Genomic DNA, 16,898 nt, shown 5'->3' with positions numbered 1-16,898 from the left:
GGGCCAGAAGAGAGTGGACCTTGACTCTGAGGGTCTTGTGGACCCCTCTTCCAAGGAAGGAAGTGCCACATAAGAGTCCTAAACTGGCACAAAATCCCAGCTCCACTGTCTGCATTCGCTTCCCTCTTCTGCTGTGAGGGTCAAAGGTCAAGAACCATCAGGATGGGGTTGAGTAGAGACATCTGGATCAGGCAAAGCTCAGGCCAGACTGACGGGGAAGCCTGCCTGAACATGGGGAGGGGAAGGCTTGAGAGCGGCTAAGAGGACCCGATGTGGGCTTTGAGAAGAGCTTCCTAGCTGCCAGAAAGAGAGATGAGAAAATTACTAAAGGTCCCTCGGTGCCAGACGCTGTTGGGAGTAACAAGTCCAATTAGGCACAGTTCCTAAGGAGAACACTAAAATGCTTTATAGAAAGTATCTAGCAGGAGCTCAGAAAGGGTGGTGAGGCTGGAGAACTAAAGCAGGAATTACTGATTCCATTTTCCCGATGAGGAAACCGAGGCTCAGAGAAGGGTCGTGACTTACTTGTCCAAGGTCAGAGAAGGTAAATCAACAGAAGCCAACAGTGTCTACACAGCAGGAGAGGGTGACTGTGGGCGGAGGTGGGGAGGGAGGGGGCGGCGTAGGGGCGGTCTGGAGAAACTGCTGCTGAACAGTGAGGAGAGGAAGGCTGGGACCCCGGCCCCTCCTGCTGCCTGCCCTACTGTGCACAGGCCCCCACTGCTGTGCCCCCCCCCCTTGTCCTTCTTCCAAGACTTACCCATGGGGGGTGTGGCCAATGTTTGTCGCCCCACAATCTGGGCTGGTCCCAGGCCATCCAGAAAATCACTGAACTGGCTTTCAGCTCCAAGCCGTGTGGGGAAAATAAACCTGCAGAAGGAAGCAGAGGGCACGTGAGGGTAGCAGGGGGGTGAGCAGTGGGTATGGATGCAGAGGCCTGCATCCGGGGAGCTGTGCCTCCGTTTCTCGCCTGTATACTGTGACTAGATTACTCTAACTGGGAGTGAACACCTGTTCATTTCTGCATGTTGAAGAAAAATACTTCAGGCTTCGTGTTTTAGACAGTCCTGTACTTCTGGCTAACCGAGAATTCACTATGTAGCCCAGGCTGGCCCCAGATTCACGACAATCCTCCTGGCTTAGCCTCCCAAGTGGGTAACAAGCAGGTCCCACAGTGTCTGGCATGGAAAATGATACTTTAATATTATTAAATAGACTAATGAAGATATTTAAGGCATTAGATCCTTATTTTTATTATTTATTTCTTGAGACAAAGACTTGTGCATCGCAAGCTGGCTTCAGACTCATGATGTAGCCAAGGTTGGCCTGGAATTCCTGATCATCATACCTCTGCCTTCTGGGATTACAGGCATGTACCAGTATACCCAGTTTATGGAGTGCTAGGGACAGACACCAGAGCTTCATGCTTGCTGGACGGACATGCTACCAACTGAGCTGCATCCCAGCCCAAGCCCCGAGATTTCTGAAGTGATCGTTAGAGGGCAGGGCATGCTCATGAGAGCATGCCAAAGTCAAGAATGAGAGACAAGTTAGAGGGACTCTTACTGCCTGGAATAAGTTCCAAGAGCTGAGGTTTGATTTTTTTTTTTTAAACCAGAAATTTAAAATCCAAATCAATAAGGTGAGGTGGTTCTCAAAACGGCAGCTGAGACCAAAATAACCTAACGATGAGGTTGAGATGAATGGCAGGTGATTGTGGGTGGTCCGTGACTGGAGGGGAGGGGGCTGGAAATAGTAACAAGACAAACTGACAGTGATTGAAAGCGGGCCAGCCGCCAGCAGTGCATCGAGCGTTCCACGTGCCTTACATCATTAATCCTTACAACCGGGCTGTGTGGTAGGAACCATTATCCAATTTCACAGATGAAACAGACGTTTCCAAGAGGTAAGAGACTGGCCTTGTCTGCAAGAGGGTGACACCTGGCTCACCGGGGGATGGTGTGGGGGAAACGGTCTAGACACATGAGGTACAACAAATGGCAATGAATTTTGCTTCTGCCTCTGCGGCTGCCATCATGTCCTCAGCCCCAGATGTTCTGGGTACGGCCAACAGGGACAGCTTGCTCAGGGGCCACAGTGAACTCGAATATGCAGATCTTTTAGTGGCAGCCATGAGATCTTTTAGCGGGTCAGAGAAGAATCCCTGTTGGGCAGTTTGGAGTAGGGGCTCCAGTGGTTAGTGGTGGGCAGGGGGAGCAATAGGTCTGTGGGACAGAACCTGCATTTCTCTTACAAGGCTCATCTTCCACCCTTAGGAAGAGGCTTCAAGGCATCTACTTTTATTAATTGTGATCAACAATAGCCTAGCGTCATTCTTTTTTGTATTAGGGTGGGTACATATGTATTCTTTGTGTGTGTGTGTGTGTGTCTGTGTGTTTTCAAGAGCCAGAGGTCATCATTAGGTGTCTTCCTCGATCACTTTCTATCTTATTGGTTTAGACAATCTTTCACTGAACCTGGAGTTTGTAGATTTGGAGAGACTGGCTGTTAGCAAGTGCTAGGGATCCTCCTGCCTCTGTCTCCGCAATAATGGGGCTATAGGCATGTGCACAATTACATCCAGCCTTTCTACATGGGTGCTGGAGCCCCCTATTGGGTTCTCATGCATGTACAGCAAGCATTTCACTGACTGAGCCATCTCCCTCTCGTTTCTTGGCCTTCCTCCTCCTCCTCTCTCCACCCACCCCTCTTTCATTGACACAATGCCTCTTGTAGTCCAGGCCGGTTTGGAACTCACAATGTAGTTAAGTCTCTGACCTTAAACTCTTGGTCCTGCCTCCACTTCTCAAGTGCTGGATTTATAGGTGTGCACCACCCCACCCAGCCCTGGTGTCACATTCTTATGACAATGAGACCTCAGAAGAAAAAAAAGAGATGTAGATTCAAGGTCTCAGAACTGGGGCGCATGGGGTGTGTATGTGACTGGTATACGGTGTGGAGATTATGAATAAAGGTTATGGAATCAAGTGACCTTAGTGTAAACAGTGGCCTGTGTCTTAAGAATTGTGCTTGTGGGTAAAGAGCCTCTGCCATTCAGTAGCTTCGGTTCCCTCGTTGTACATGGAGACATGGTTTCCAAATTCACTCAGGTTGGGCACAAGTGTTAAATGATCATAGCACATGGCTTTGAGAGGGGGTCACTAGCCTAAGGTACCCATCAACGCTCCGTACAAGGCAGGAGGTAGTAAATGCTAATGGCTACTTGTTTCCATGTTAGAAGGTACAGTTGGCCACCTGTATCTACGGGTTTTGCATCTGTGGATTCAAGCAACCACAGATTGAAAGTATGAAGAAAAGGGTTGTCTGTACTGAGCACAGATTTTTTTTTTTATCATTATTCCTTAAACAATGCAGTCTAGGCTGGGAATTGGGGCGCACACCTATAATACCAGTGCTTAGGAGGCTGAGGCAGGAGGATTCTGAATTGAAGGCCAGCCTGAGCTTTATAGTGAGACCTATATAACAAGTATCACTATTGCATTTCGCTTTGGCTGGGTGTTACAGGTGATCAAAAGAGGACCTGATCACACAGGAGGATGGGTACAGCAGTATGGGACACCGTACCAGTCAGTGTACTGAAGGGATTCAAGAAGCTGTGGGATTTAGATCCATGGGAGGTCTTGGAACCAGTCCCACAGGGATGCCAAAGGTTCCCTGTACAGGAGTAAGGACAGTCATTGAATACTAAAGAAGCCACAGGATCCTGAGACTGAAAATTATAGGGCCTTGATGAAAGAGAAGCAGAGAATCTACCAACTCCGATCCAGAACAGATCTGGAGGGCATCTAAGCAGTGACTGTCAAATGCTCGCTCCAAATCACAGGCAAAAAGAAACGGGCTGCCAACACCGCGGCCCACTGCTGACCTATGCCGTCCGGAAAGAACCCTGCTGCACAGGCTACACCTGTGTCTTCTAGTTCTTTCTCTAATGCTGCTTTTGACCCACTACAGCGATCTTACTTCCTGCCTATGAGTCACAAGGTAAGATGTGACTGTTCTAAAAACATGGATCTAGTCCAATTTTCTTCCTTAATCTCCAAGCAAGGTGATTTATAAAGATTTCACACAACTAAGCCATGAAAATGAGTCTAGGCTTAAAAGGAATTTAGGGTCACATTTTCCTTTCTGCTCATCTCCTCTGGAGCAGGGTCTAGGGTGGGAGATGGGAGGCAGGAAACCCAAGTCCCCTCCTGAAATAAAAGAACCAATGATGCGCTCCAGGTCCTCTGAGGTGTTCTATTGGGAGCCATGGGAAGACCTGGGCCCAGGGACCAGACAGCTGGAGAGGGGAAGGGGAAGCCGGGGCAGGGAGGTATGCAGACATCTTGGCTGGAAACCAAATTGGCAGGTGCACGCACGTGCCCTCGGAGCTGTTGCTGTTGGTGCTCCCATCGGTGGACTCCCGGCTGCCTTGGCGCGTGACCCGGCTCCGCATCTCCACCGCAATGCCAGTCTCCGTGCTCCGGCGGATGTTGCTGCGCAGCTTCTTAGTGGCCCCTTCTGGGGTCCCCAACCCAAGAAGAGAGAGGGAACAAGGTCAAAACATGGCGTAGGCTTCTCAAAGAGTGCTACCAAAGTGCTGCTCTGGACAGAGAAGCAGGCGGCATCTGCCGAGGCTGGGACACCACTGAGCTGAGCCCCCGGCCCAGCCCAGGGTAATGACACAGAGAAAGCTGCCCAGAGACGTGCTGCGTGCCCCCAGAGAAATGTAGCTGTCCTGCAGCCGAGGGGCCCTCCCCCTCCACTGGGTTCTCTTGACTCTGCCTTCCCGTTCTGTTCAGCCTCAGCCCCCAAACTTAAGAGCTGCTCCTTCCTCTCACTTCTGGAGAGTTTGTCTGTTCTGGGACTTCCAGATTTCCTTTCCCTCTTTTGGATTCCTACCAGACCCCAAACCCACCTCTCTGCTGCCCTAGAAAAGCCCCCATTGGAAGCCTGACCACTTGAAATTGGCCTTCTCAAGGTACGTCTAAGAAGGAGAGCATCACAACCGTCAAGCTGGACCTTGGAAGGCAAGACTGCAGGTGGATGGGGCGGCCAGCCTAACCTGACAAAGTTGGAGTTGAGAAGGTCCACAGCAGAGCCCGTCCCCTGTCTCTGCACCTTCTGTGCAGGGGCCCCCAGCCCCCTCCTCAGCCCTGCAGGAAACACAGGGCACTTTCCCTCTCTGAGTAGCACGCCAGCCTGCCTGGGTTTCCATGGCAACCTCCTTAGCATTGCAGTGTGGTCCCTCCAGACAGCTCTCCTCCTGGGCGGCGGGGGTGGGGAGGGGAGACAGGCTGGGGTTTTGCAGGGACTCCCCTGCTAAAGCTTGATTGCTGAGCAACTTGATGGGGAGGAAAGTGGCACTCAGACAGAGTCGGCACCAAAGGGGCCATTTGCTGCCACCAGTTACAGGCCCAAGAAAAGGGTTAGTTGAGTGGCCTGCAAGGGTGCCTAGGGCAGGGTAACAGCACATTTATCCCTGAAGGCAGCCAATAGTAGGCTGGGGAGAGGATGTTCACGTCCGCAGCTTGGGAAAAGGAGGCCTCTATTCTTCCTATTTTGCCCCACTTACCCTTCAGGAAGTCCCCACTGGATGAGAGAAGGTCAGGAGGGCAAACACCAGCAGATAAGGTGGTGGAGGGGAGGTGATGGGAACAGGGGCAACATACAGAAAGATGTGTTCTCTAGACTCAGCGCAAGCTATCGGAATAGCTAGCATATCTGGGAATCACTGACACTGACACACACACACACACACACACACACACGTACACATGCACACACACAGAGTCATTTTAGTTCAGGCATATTTCTCTTACACATGCATAAGACAGACACACAGGAGTGCTGACTATCACATATATGAATACAATAACCTCATGTGTGATACCCTGTGTCTGTCTATACAAAGTCACACAGGCCCTCCGGGTCTTACATGGACACAGTGTACACTGTCAAACAGGTTATATATATATATATGAATGATCTTTAATACCTAGAATTGAGCCCATCTACTCACCACACATAATGATGTCCACCCACACATGGTATATGACCTACCATGGGACTCTCTCTGTCCCTGGCTCCTAAATGCCTCATCCCCTCTAACCCAGTTAGAAGACAGATGGCTGTGTGTGGGGGGGGGTGGGACTGAAAGTCACCCTGCCTCCCCCTCACATCCTCACCCCCTCAACACACGCTCTTTTAGAGCCTGGGAAAGCTCTGGCCCATTTGGAAGTGAAATTACCTTCTTAGATAAGATTTGCCCAACCCAGTGTGAGCGTCCGTGAGTGGGAAATGTGCAGAATCCTGAAAGGTCAGAGATACTTCTCCAGGCCCTTCCACCATTTCACAGATGAAGAGTCCAGGGTTCTGATACCAAAGAGCTGGCTAGCCACCAGGCCCTCAGACTCCCTGCCTGACATGACACTTCCCCTTCTCGATGTTTCCTCTCTTGGAGGTGTGACTCAGCAGAGATTAAACTCCTGTGTATTCAGTGCTGGGAGAAAGGTCGTGCAAACTCAAGAGAGAAATCCCCCCACTGGCTTTGTTCCTGCCCAGCCTCGGCCCCTGCTGACCCAGGGAATAACTTTATGGTGTTTCTCTCTAGAGAACTGACTGGTCCATGTGGTTGCAATAATTCACTGTCCCTTGGAGAAAGATTCCAGGAGCCATTCTATCTGTCCCGTCACATACAAAAGAGGAGCCGTCATGGCCTGCAGCAATACTCTCTGTGGCTCAGGAGGGAAGGGCTCTGTCCTTGGTACTGGACATTTAGAAGTCTACTTCCACCAAGCATGACCCCCTGGCAGGCTCAGCTTAATTAATGCCAGGCCAGATTTTACTTAGGTCCTAGGACCCCAAAACTCTGACCTCACCCTTCATTGCTCCTACAATTTAGAGAACTGATAGATCTCAAAGGAAGTTGGGAGAGAGCATTGTTAGCTCCATTTTACAGAAGAGGAAACTGAGTCCCGACCAGAAAGTGACTTTTTGGCAATTCCATGGAGATCTACAAAGCCAGAACAGTCCCTCTAAAGCACAGGGTGAGATCTGGGAGGTCTGCAATAGGGCAAAATGATGACAAACTAGAGGAGTGCAGACAGGCAGGGGACTAGAGGGAGGATGATGTACGGACTAGACATTGCACTATGTGAACTGGGGCAAAGGAACCAAGAAGATCAAGGTGTCGATGAACTAGGAGGGTGGGGTTCTTGGGGGAAAAAAAAGATCTAGAGCTCCAAGGGCTAGGCCCAAGAGAGGAATTCTTCCTGACTCCCCACAGCCCAGCCCTACAGGGAATCAAGTCATTCCACGTGGGGCAACAGGGGCACCCTTCTGGGATCTTTTCTCAGCAGCAATCCCTGGTGAGTTGACCACATACTTGCCTGTAGTCCCAGAGTCTCCCAGCCAGGATGATGCTCCAAGCTGAGGCACTGGCATACTCAAAGCTTGCGTGCATGTTCTATGCACGCATGCAAACACACGTGCACACAATTAAAAATAATAAAAATAAATCTTTTTTTTTTTAATATCAACACTTTGCTGAGTGTCTCCCATGTGCCATTCATGAGAGGCTGGGTACCTTTGCACATCTATCATTTAATCCCTGGATAGATCTATAAAGCATATATTTTGTCTTCAACAAACAGCGGGCTCAGAGAAGGGAAGCAGCTTGCCTGAACTGTCCAGCTAGTAAATGTTGGGGTGTGGCTGCAAAGGCCAACCTGAGGTCATTCCCCAGGGAAGTGCCTTCTCCTCAGGCTCTGGAAGTCTCGTAGATAAATGAGTACATCAGACTGGATGACCTCGAGGGCCCTTCCTGCTATGACATTCAGTGATTAGATGATTCACAGGGACCTGCACTTGGAAAGGCATCTGGGCAATTCCCCTGGCCCCAGACCTTGGGCCTTTAGTCATGCCCTTACACACCACAAAGACAAGGCATCCAGAGGCCCCAGCATCATGTCTCTCCCCAAGGTAGCAGGTCTTCCTGGCATCTGCTCCCATCCAGCCTGCTGCTGTCTGAAGCAACAGCAGATCCCGCAATGACTCCCAGTGACTCAGGCCTTGGAGACTGTCTCTCCCAGTCACTTTGCATACAAGACATCTCTGGGTCTGGAGCTGGATTCCTGTGCTTGTACTACCAGACACAGACCTCTAGGTTCCAACACCTGCAGGACATTTTTTTTTTTTTTGGCTTTTCAAGACAGGGTCTCTCTGTGTAGTTTTGGTGCCTGCCCTGGATCACTCTGTAGACCAGGCTGGCCTTGAACTCACAGAGATCAGCCTGGCTCTGCCTCCTGAGTGCTGGGACTAAAGGCGTGCGCCACCACCGCCCGGCTCCTCCAGCACCTTCTAATCTTAATCCCCCCCAGGTTGGTTCTATTCCAGCCCTCCTTATCCCAGTCCAACTCCCCATCTTCCTGCTCTCTACTCTCAAGTCTACACTGCCCAGCCAAAGGTACTAATGACCTCAAGACCCTCCCCATCTAGTCTTTCCCTGAGCAGAAAGCACACAGGAGCCTGAGCGCTGGAAAAGACCATCCCCCGTGTTCCTGTAGACAGCTTTGTAAAAATCTATTTTAAGGTCTGGAGAAGCACCCCCAAATACCAGCCCCAATGGGGCGTCTTGATGAGCATCCTCCCTGGATGCTCCAGCATTCTACCCTTCCCCACCCCCGTCCAGCTGCCTACTTGAAGGTTTTTGGGGGAAGTTGTTACTCTGAGCAAAATAAGCAGGAAGAGATTTTAAAACAAAGCCAGCTGGTGTCTGGACCAATGCCACAAATGGAGGTCCGGGTAGGGAGGTCTGGTTCCTCTGTGATGTGGGGGCCACATGTGGCTGTGTGAGACAAGGTGGGGTCCCCCCCCCAAGTCTGAACATAACTGGAATTCTGTAGCCAGATGTCTGAAGATACATACCCTATATATGAGGATGTATCGGCTAAGGCATATGTGTAGCTTGGTGAGGCGCATGTGCATCTAAGTGATGTGGGTCTTTTTTGTCTGTGTTCAGAGAACCGTATTTAGAGTTTATTTGCAACCACGGACAGTGTAATGAGAATAACTGGACCATGCTTTCCTGGCAGTATAAGTGGCTTGTCTGAGCAAATGAACACTCTGGATCTGTCACTGCAGGAGCCATGTATTTGTGTCTCTCTTTTGTGACTTTGCGATGCCTATGTGTGACTATGCAACTGTATTTGTGGGGCTATCTGTCCTTAGGGGACTGAGAGATGACAACTAGGACAAGATTGTGAGGATGTCCATCTAGAAAAGAGTGGGGTTCCTTGGCTGTTTCAAACAACGTCTGATAAATGCACCAGTCAGTATGTGGAGGGGGCAGCATGTACAGAGCCGGAACTAAGGAGGGACAATAGGGCTTGAGTCTGGACTCCACCACCCGAAGCTGTGCAGTCTGGAGCACCTGACTGTCCCTCTGGTTTGTCCCTGCCTGCCAGTGAGGACTACAGAATGTCACGCACACCCGCCCATAAAGCACCCACACAAAGTGTGCATCTACTGGACTCAACAACACCCCACTCCCCTCCTCCTCGCCGCCCCCTTCCCCCCTTCCTGGTGCCCACACCCCTCACCAGGCTGGGGGAGCTGCAGCGTGCTTTTGCTCCACTGGGTCAGGCCGACGATAGCCACCATCTTGGCCCCCAGGCTGCTGCGTCGTTTCTTGGCTGTGGTGGTCCCGGGGCCACCCCCAGCTTGCTGGGACCCGCAGATCTCGCCGCTGATGCTGGAGCTCCGTACCACGTTCCTAGAGGCCCCAGCTGAGGCTGGACCAGGCTCCCCGTTAAACATGGTCCTCAGGGCGGCAGGGCTTCAGGCAGTTCTGAAGGTGAGCGGGAGAAGAGGGTGGTCCACATCACATCCCTGTGACTCTCCTGATACTCCACCACTTCCTAGCTGTGTGACTTTGGGCCATTCACTAGGTCTCTCTGAGGTGGTAAGGATGAAATGAACGAATAATAAATCTCCAAGTCTGAGTCAATAAAACGTGGGCACCGTCACTTGGCCTGTGCGTATGAGGCCTGGGATGTGAACCCACCCCAACCCCTCAACCCCCCCTCCCAGCCTTGCAACAATCAGAAGCAAGGCCTGGGACCTGGCTCTGAGGGTAAGGTGCTTGCTGCCAAGCCTGACCTCAGTTCTCCTCCTGGAACTCACATAGTCCCGGGGATCTCAACTGCCAAAAGCTGACCTCTAACCTTCCCACACAAACTGTGGCACATGCGCACTACCCCCCCCCCACTAAATAAATAAATGTAATTTAAAAATTGTAATATACCAAATAAGACAACGAAACCCCTAGAGAACAAAAATGGAACTTTTAGAGCCTGGCTCTGGACAAGCAGCAGACGACTTCGTTTGGCAGTCGAGACAGGCTTGGGGTGGAACTCCAAAGGCTTCCATCCACTAGCTGGGTAACTGTGTGACCAGACATGTTGGAGTCTCCACAAATGCCTTAGCAAAACAACAACAACAAAGCCATCGAAGCCTTTGTACTCCACAGGATGGCTTTAAGGATTAAATTAGGGACTGTGCATAAAATGTAAAGGACAATGCCAAGGCAGGTCGGGCTCACAGTGAGTGACAAGAGCAGGAACAGAAGTCTGTGCGGAGAGGGGCAGAAGGAGCTGGCCCAGAAAAGCCTAATGTGAAGTCGAAAATCACAGTCCCCTATACTTCAGACAGACCTCACTGTCAACATCTAACCCAGCTCTGTTCTGTGCTTTTAAAAAATAATTGGACTCATACCGTAAATATGATTTTAAATTCTGGGATTTTTCATCCAACATCACATCGTAGCATTTCCCAATGTCATTAACACTTTGGATAAACGTTTTAATGCCACTGTAATCGTCCCTTGTACAGACGGCACATAATTGACTTAAATATTTCAATGCAGTTACCTCCTGAATCTGATCCAAGTTTCTCGCTCCTCTCTTTTAAAAACACTGAAGCCAGGCGTGGCGCTTCACGCCTGTGACTCCAGCACTTGGGAGGTGGAGGCAGGAGGATCAGGAGTTCAAGGTCACCAGATTCGGCCACCTGAGATCCTGTCTCAAAACAAGCAAACACTGAGATGAACATCTTTCTGGACTGGTTATGATTTCCTTAGAAACGGATTGGCGGGTGACGGGGGGGGGGGGGGTGAGAATGACGGGAGTATCCCAAATTCCTAGCCGCCATCCCCTCTCCCCAGCTGGCTGGCAGACAATGGTTTTGGCCAGGTGCTACCCTGTCTCGTTTCTGAGGCAGACACGGATTAGCTTAAGGTCACTGGTGAATGGCTTTCTCCTCAGCAAGTCATTTGTTCGGGAGCAGGGCATCTGACCAATGCTCAAACAGCTCACCTTAGGAGTGAGTGGCGGAGGGAGCAGGTCTCTACCTCCCAATCCATGCCCCTCCTGCTACAGCCCAAATGCAGGCCGAGGCCAGTGATGCTGAGGACCATAGCACACAGCATGGAGAACACTGGGCCATACCTGGAGCCTGCTTTTCTCTGGTATTCAGTTCACAAAGAATGTGTTTTCTATTGCTTAAGCCAGTGTGAATCAGTGTTCTCCGTTATATCTAAAAGCATTCTGCCTGATATTAGGGATTTAAAAAAAAAAAAAAATTCTTGGATTATATTGCCAAATCCCTTTCCAAAGTATAAAAATTTACTGTCCTCATTAACTGCATTCAACAAATGTTTAATTTCCTAAAATTCCAAGGCCAGGGCTGAGTGCCAGGGATGCAGCAGTGAGCCAGGTCCACTTGGTCCTGCCCTCCCAAGACCTCCAGTCCAGGAGGGGAGACAGACAGTAAATAACTAATTACACCATTAAATATTTAATGGTGGTTACGATAAGAGCCAGGGAAGAGGACAGAGAGCTCCGAGGACGCTCTGGGGGAGGGGATGGCCGGCGTCGGCGGCCCTGTCTTACACAGAGGCGGGGTCTCTGTGTGTTTGCATGTGTGGAGGCCACAGGCTGATGTCCGGAGTCTCCCTCAATCATCAGTCTCTGCCTTGTTTTCTAAGACAGGGTCTCTTACTGTGCGTGGAGCTCAGTCACTTGGCTAGACCCCAGCTGGGGATCTGAAACGCAGCCCTCATGTCTACACAGCACGTCCTTGAAGCACTGGCCCCTCTCTCCAGCCCCAGAACCGTCGTCTCCAGCTACAGCGTGCTATGGCTTGGCTGTTAGGTCCAAGGCCGCACCAGCTGGCTCTGCTCAGGCATAGTCAGAAAACCACCCCTTCATCCTCTGCACCCCTTTGTTCTATGTTGGCACCCAGTCTTCTCCTGGGCTAGCTGTGCATCCCCGGGATCAGGACGTTTTGCTTGAGGGAGTCTGACTTTTGAAAAGGATGTAGGAGATGGGAAGAGGAAGTGAAGGTGGAAAGGGGTGGCTTTTTTTCCGGCTGCCAAGGAAGACACAGTCCCCACACTGCTGAGAACGGCCACTCGTCCTGTCAGTGTGGCTCCTGCTAGACCAGTGTGGACTGAGGCTGAATAGAGGGGGTGAGTCAAGGCCTCCTTCTGCCTTCTTTGGGGCTCTGGGCTGCTTCCCCCTGGTGGTGGTGCAGAGTCTAGGGTTGTATTTCTCCATCCTCCACCAACCTCAGAGCTAATGGAAAGTCCCTGTGGCCTGTGATGATCTCTCCTGTTTAATTTCCATTTCTTGTGCCAGTCTGCGAGGGTTTGGGGGTATCTGTACAGTCTTCTGGTGGAAGATGGGACAGGGCTTATCTGATGGTGTGAATCTGCCACAGCGTGAGTCTAATTGGCCCGCTACAGTAGTTCCGAGAGGTGCCTCATTATCTCTTCAGGGCAGATGAGAACAGCAAGTCTCAGGGAAGCAGAAGACCGGCTTGTCCTACTCAGCTAGGAAGTGGCAAGGCTTGGCTTCCAACCCAGGTCTCCGGCATCTACAAAGAGGCCTACATGCTCGGTAGCCCCTACCCCTCAGTCCAGACCTCATCCAAAGGTGAGGGCCTACGCCTCCAGGGCAGGCGCCACCCTGAGTCTCTGGGTTCTTTGAGAAAACTGCAAGGCAAGTATCTATGATAAGAAAACCCTTTGTGACCCAACTTCCCCAAGCTGGTGAGAGCATTTAAGGGGAGAAACCCTAGACCACAGCTAGAAAAGCACATAGTTCCCTGGTGAGCCTCCAGGACACTTGAGGGGTGAGAAGGGACAGAATTCCAGACCCTGCCAACTTGGGAGCTCATGTTTCCTCATGAATAATAAACAGACTGACAAGCGGACTGACATCCAGGACTTTGTACCATATTGAGCCATGCTCTCATCTTCAAGTACCTGAAGACTGAGGAGTGCTTGGGTGACCCCAGCCTGCAGGCCACTCCCCAAGAAGGTAGGAGGAGCCAGACCCGAAGCAGTAGGCCTGAGGTCCTGGGCACAGAAACCTGGGAGGCTTGGGTATCGGGATGTGGATCAGAACATAAGTTGATTCCTCCTGTGTTCTTTTCTGGGTCTTGGTTTCCTCGTCTTTGTGTTAAATGGAAGGGGTCAAATTCGGTGCTCTGGAAAAGTCCTTTTGTCCAGGGAGCTGAGTCTGAGACCATATGCTTTGGTGGAAGGCTCAGAACTGGGATTCTTGGGGCTGAGTTATAACTCAGCCAGTAGGGTGCTTGTCTAGCTGGCACACCTGTAACCGCAGCACTGGGGGAGTAGAGACAGTAGGGCCGAAGTTCAAGGTCATCCTTGGTTACATAATGAGTTCAGAGCCAGCCTGGTTTACATCAGACCCGGTTGCAAAACAAGGGGGGGATGATGGGCAGAGGACAACAACAATAACCATGTCTCTAAGTCCTCTCTGCAGGGATGCCAGAGGCACAGGGATCAATCACACTGAGCCCCAGAGGAAGGAAGTTCAGTGCACAGCAGCCCAGAGCCGTCAGATCACAGGGACGTGGAAGGGGAGGTAGCAGAGACATGAGAGAGTGAGAACCCGGAACACAGCATGCCACATACTGAGGACTCAAATGATTGCCGAGTGAACGACATAATGTCCTTTCCGGGAAGGTCACATCACATTGCCCTGCTCGAGCAGGACCCTTTCCCTGACCAGTTCCTGACACATCAAGGTAGTGATCCTCTTGTGATGCCCTGAGTTACAGAACCCTCACTTGGCAGGGCTCTGTGCTGACTCCCACCCACTACACAGGGGCAGAGGAAATGATTCCGACGTGTCCTTGGGAGACACCCAGGGATGGGCCTGGTGTTTCCTTTTCTGCCCTCGGAGGGGACCCTCTACCTGGGGTCTTGCTACCCTAGGGACGCTACAATTCCTGGGGCAGGTCTCAAGGCCCTGCCAAGCCCCTCCACAGCCTTCCGTCCCTTGGACTATGTGACTGACAAGCCAAGCAGCTTTTCTTGGCAGTCAGTGAAGGACCCCAAAGCCCAAGATGAACTTAGCCACCCACTCTTACAAGGACCTCATCCCAGGGGTGCCTGCACTCTGAGGCTGGAGAGGCCAGCAAGTGAATGAGGCTCATCCACCTTTCTCCATCATCTGCCTACAGCAGCATCACTTGTTCCCAGAGGCCAGACCGACCTCAGGCGCCCCTCAACAGTGCTCCGGCGCCAGCTCAGGAGAGGCAGCTCCTGAGTCCAAACTGACACATCCTCCCTACTCCTGCCTTTCAACTACAGAGGCGGAGATTGGAAAAGAGAGACACCCAAGGCTACAAGCCAACCCTAGTCTTCTAAACCCCAGGTTCCCATCCCATCCGGTCAGGGCGCCCTCCCTCTTCTCCTCCCTCCCACCTAGAGGAAAGAGAAGCTCACCGAGCTGATGAATCTGAGTGTAGTGTTCCGCATCACAGGGGGCTCTGCCTTCTTCACAGCCCAGCCCTAGAGCATCTGCACGATGCCCCACGTCCACACCGATACCAGTTTTCAGGAAAGGAGAGAAAGGCAATCAGGGCAGGCTTCCAGGAGGAGGAAATGGGATGACAGGGTCTGCAAGGCAAGAATTGAGCACAAAAGAAAGTGAGTTAAGATCTCTGTCTCCAGGGAATTCTAGCAGCTGCTGGGGGAAAAAAACCACAGGTTTTGGGGACAGCTGTGGGACACTGAGAAAGTCCAATTTTCAGAATTTTGTTTCCTCCTTTTTTTGTTTTGGTTGGTCCAGGCCTTGAACTCAGAGCTCTGCCTGCCTCTGCCTCCTGAGGGCTGGGATCGAAGGTGTGTGGGTGCTACTGTTTCCTCCTTTAAAACTCCTGGTCCCTAATCTGCCTTTAGGTACTTCAATGTCAAACTGCTGAAGCCCAGCAGCTTTAAGATTTTTTTTTTTTTTAAAGGATGGGAATGTGTATCTTAGGAGTGGATGTCAGCCTAGCATGTGCAGGCAGACTCTGAAGTCCATCCCCAGGCCCAGAAGGAGAAGGAAAAAAAAAAGCTTAATTAGAGACGTGGTCTCAAGTAGCCCAGGCTGACCTCTAGCTCATTATATAGTTGAGGATAATCTTTTTTTTTTTTTTTTAAAGATTTATTTATCATGTATACAGTGTTCTGCCTGCATGTGTGCCTGCAGGCCAGAAGAGGGCACCAGATCTCATTACAGATGGTTGTGAGCCACCATGTGTTGCTGGGAATTGAACTCAGGACCTCTGGAAGAACAGCCAGTGCTCTTAACCGCTGAGCCATTTCCCCAGTCCAGTTGAGGATAATCTTGACCTCCTGATCCTCCTATCTCTACCTCCAAAGTGCAGGATGGCAGGTATGTGCCACTATACCTGTATTGAAGCAAAACAAACAACATTCTCTAATACATGAAGGGCTCACCCAGGCCAGAATGCTCAGGCGCTCTGGGCCCCATCCTCTCTTCCTCTATCTGCTCTGTGGGTCTCCCCTAGACCAGTGGTCCTCAACCTCCCTAATGCTGTGGCCCTTTAATGTGGTTCCCTATGTTGTGGTGACCCCCAACCATAAGATTATTTTTGTTGATACTTCATAACTGTAAATTTGCTACAGTTATGAATCATAAAGTAAATATCTGTGTTTTCCAGTGGTTTTCAGTGACCCCTGTGAAAGGGGTTGAGACCCACAGGTTGAGAACCACTGCCCAGCCGTCAGGGTAGGAGGCGCTAACTCTGAGAAAGTGACCCGGAGTCTCTTAACTTCCATCTCTTCTGCTCTAAGAGGCTGCTGGAGCTGCTGCTGGTGGTGGTGGTGGTGGTGGTGGTGGTGGTGGTGGTGGTGGTGGTGGTGGTGGTGGTAGTGCACGCCTTTAATCCTAGCATATGGGAGGCAGAGGCAGATGGATCTCTGTGAGTTCGAGGCCAGCCTGGTCTACAGAGCTAGTTCCAAGACAGCCAGGACTACACAGAGAAACTTTGTCTCAACAAACAAACAAACAAACAAACAAAAAACAACAACAACAAAAAATCAACAAAAAAAGAAGAGTCTGATGGCCACCTGGACCTACCTACTCAGCTTTTCCAGCTGACTATGGATCATTTGGGTCAACAGGAACAGATGCACAGAGGGAAGAAAAAAAAAAAAGCATGTGCTCCGGAGCTGGGCCGTGTGACATCCAGGCCTTCCACTCCTGAGCAGAGTTAGAAGGCTTCTCTCCCAACCCCCAGCACATGGCTCCTCTTCTCTAAACTGGGATGACCACGTGTGCATTAGGAGTGTTAGGTAAAAGATTACAAAACAAGATCCGTACGTGCTCACTGCCCAGTTAGACAATTACCTACTTACTGTGAATGATGGTGCCTGGTATGAGGAAAACACTTTCCCAGGCATCAGCTCCTGCCCACTGTGAGCAGCCTGTTCAGGGGGAGGTCCATGCACCACCACCGCTCTAGGTGTGTGGGGTACGAATGCACCTCTCAATTGTGATGGTGGGTAGCTGGGAAGG

At 51.0% G+C, this 16,898-nt stretch overlaps 1 protein-coding gene across 3 annotated transcripts in view; it reads right to left on the bottom strand.

Annotated features, from left to right (window-relative positions):
• Nucleotides 1–16,898, bottom strand: part of Rims3 (regulating synaptic membrane exocytosis 3) — a 42,287-nt gene that overhangs the window by 8,771 nt on the left and 16,618 nt on the right. For all 3 annotated transcript variants that reach the window (XM_006987251.4, XM_076564972.1, XM_016005800.3), the window contains exons 2-5: nucleotides 14,819–14,992; nucleotides 9,603–9,850; nucleotides 4,380–4,521; nucleotides 761–870 (exon numbers count right to left, since the gene is read on the bottom strand). In XM_006987251.4, coding sequence (XP_006987313.1) covers nucleotides 761–870; nucleotides 4,380–4,521; nucleotides 9,603–9,819 — 469 coding nt within the window. In that variant the 5' untranslated portion in view covers nucleotides 9,820–9,850; nucleotides 14,819–14,992. The remainder of the gene's footprint in view (nucleotides 1–760; nucleotides 871–4,379; nucleotides 4,522–9,602; nucleotides 9,851–14,818; nucleotides 14,993–16,898) is intronic.

This window comes from Peromyscus maniculatus, chromosome 2, assembly GCF_049852395.1.
Source record: "Peromyscus maniculatus bairdii isolate BWxNUB_F1_BW_parent chromosome 2, HU_Pman_BW_mat_3.1, whole genome shotgun sequence".
NCBI classification, from domain to species: Eukaryota; Metazoa; Chordata; class Mammalia; order Rodentia; family Cricetidae; genus Peromyscus; species Peromyscus maniculatus.
The sequence above is the reverse complement of the archived record's forward strand: the minus strand, read 5'-3'. Positions and strand labels throughout refer to the sequence as shown.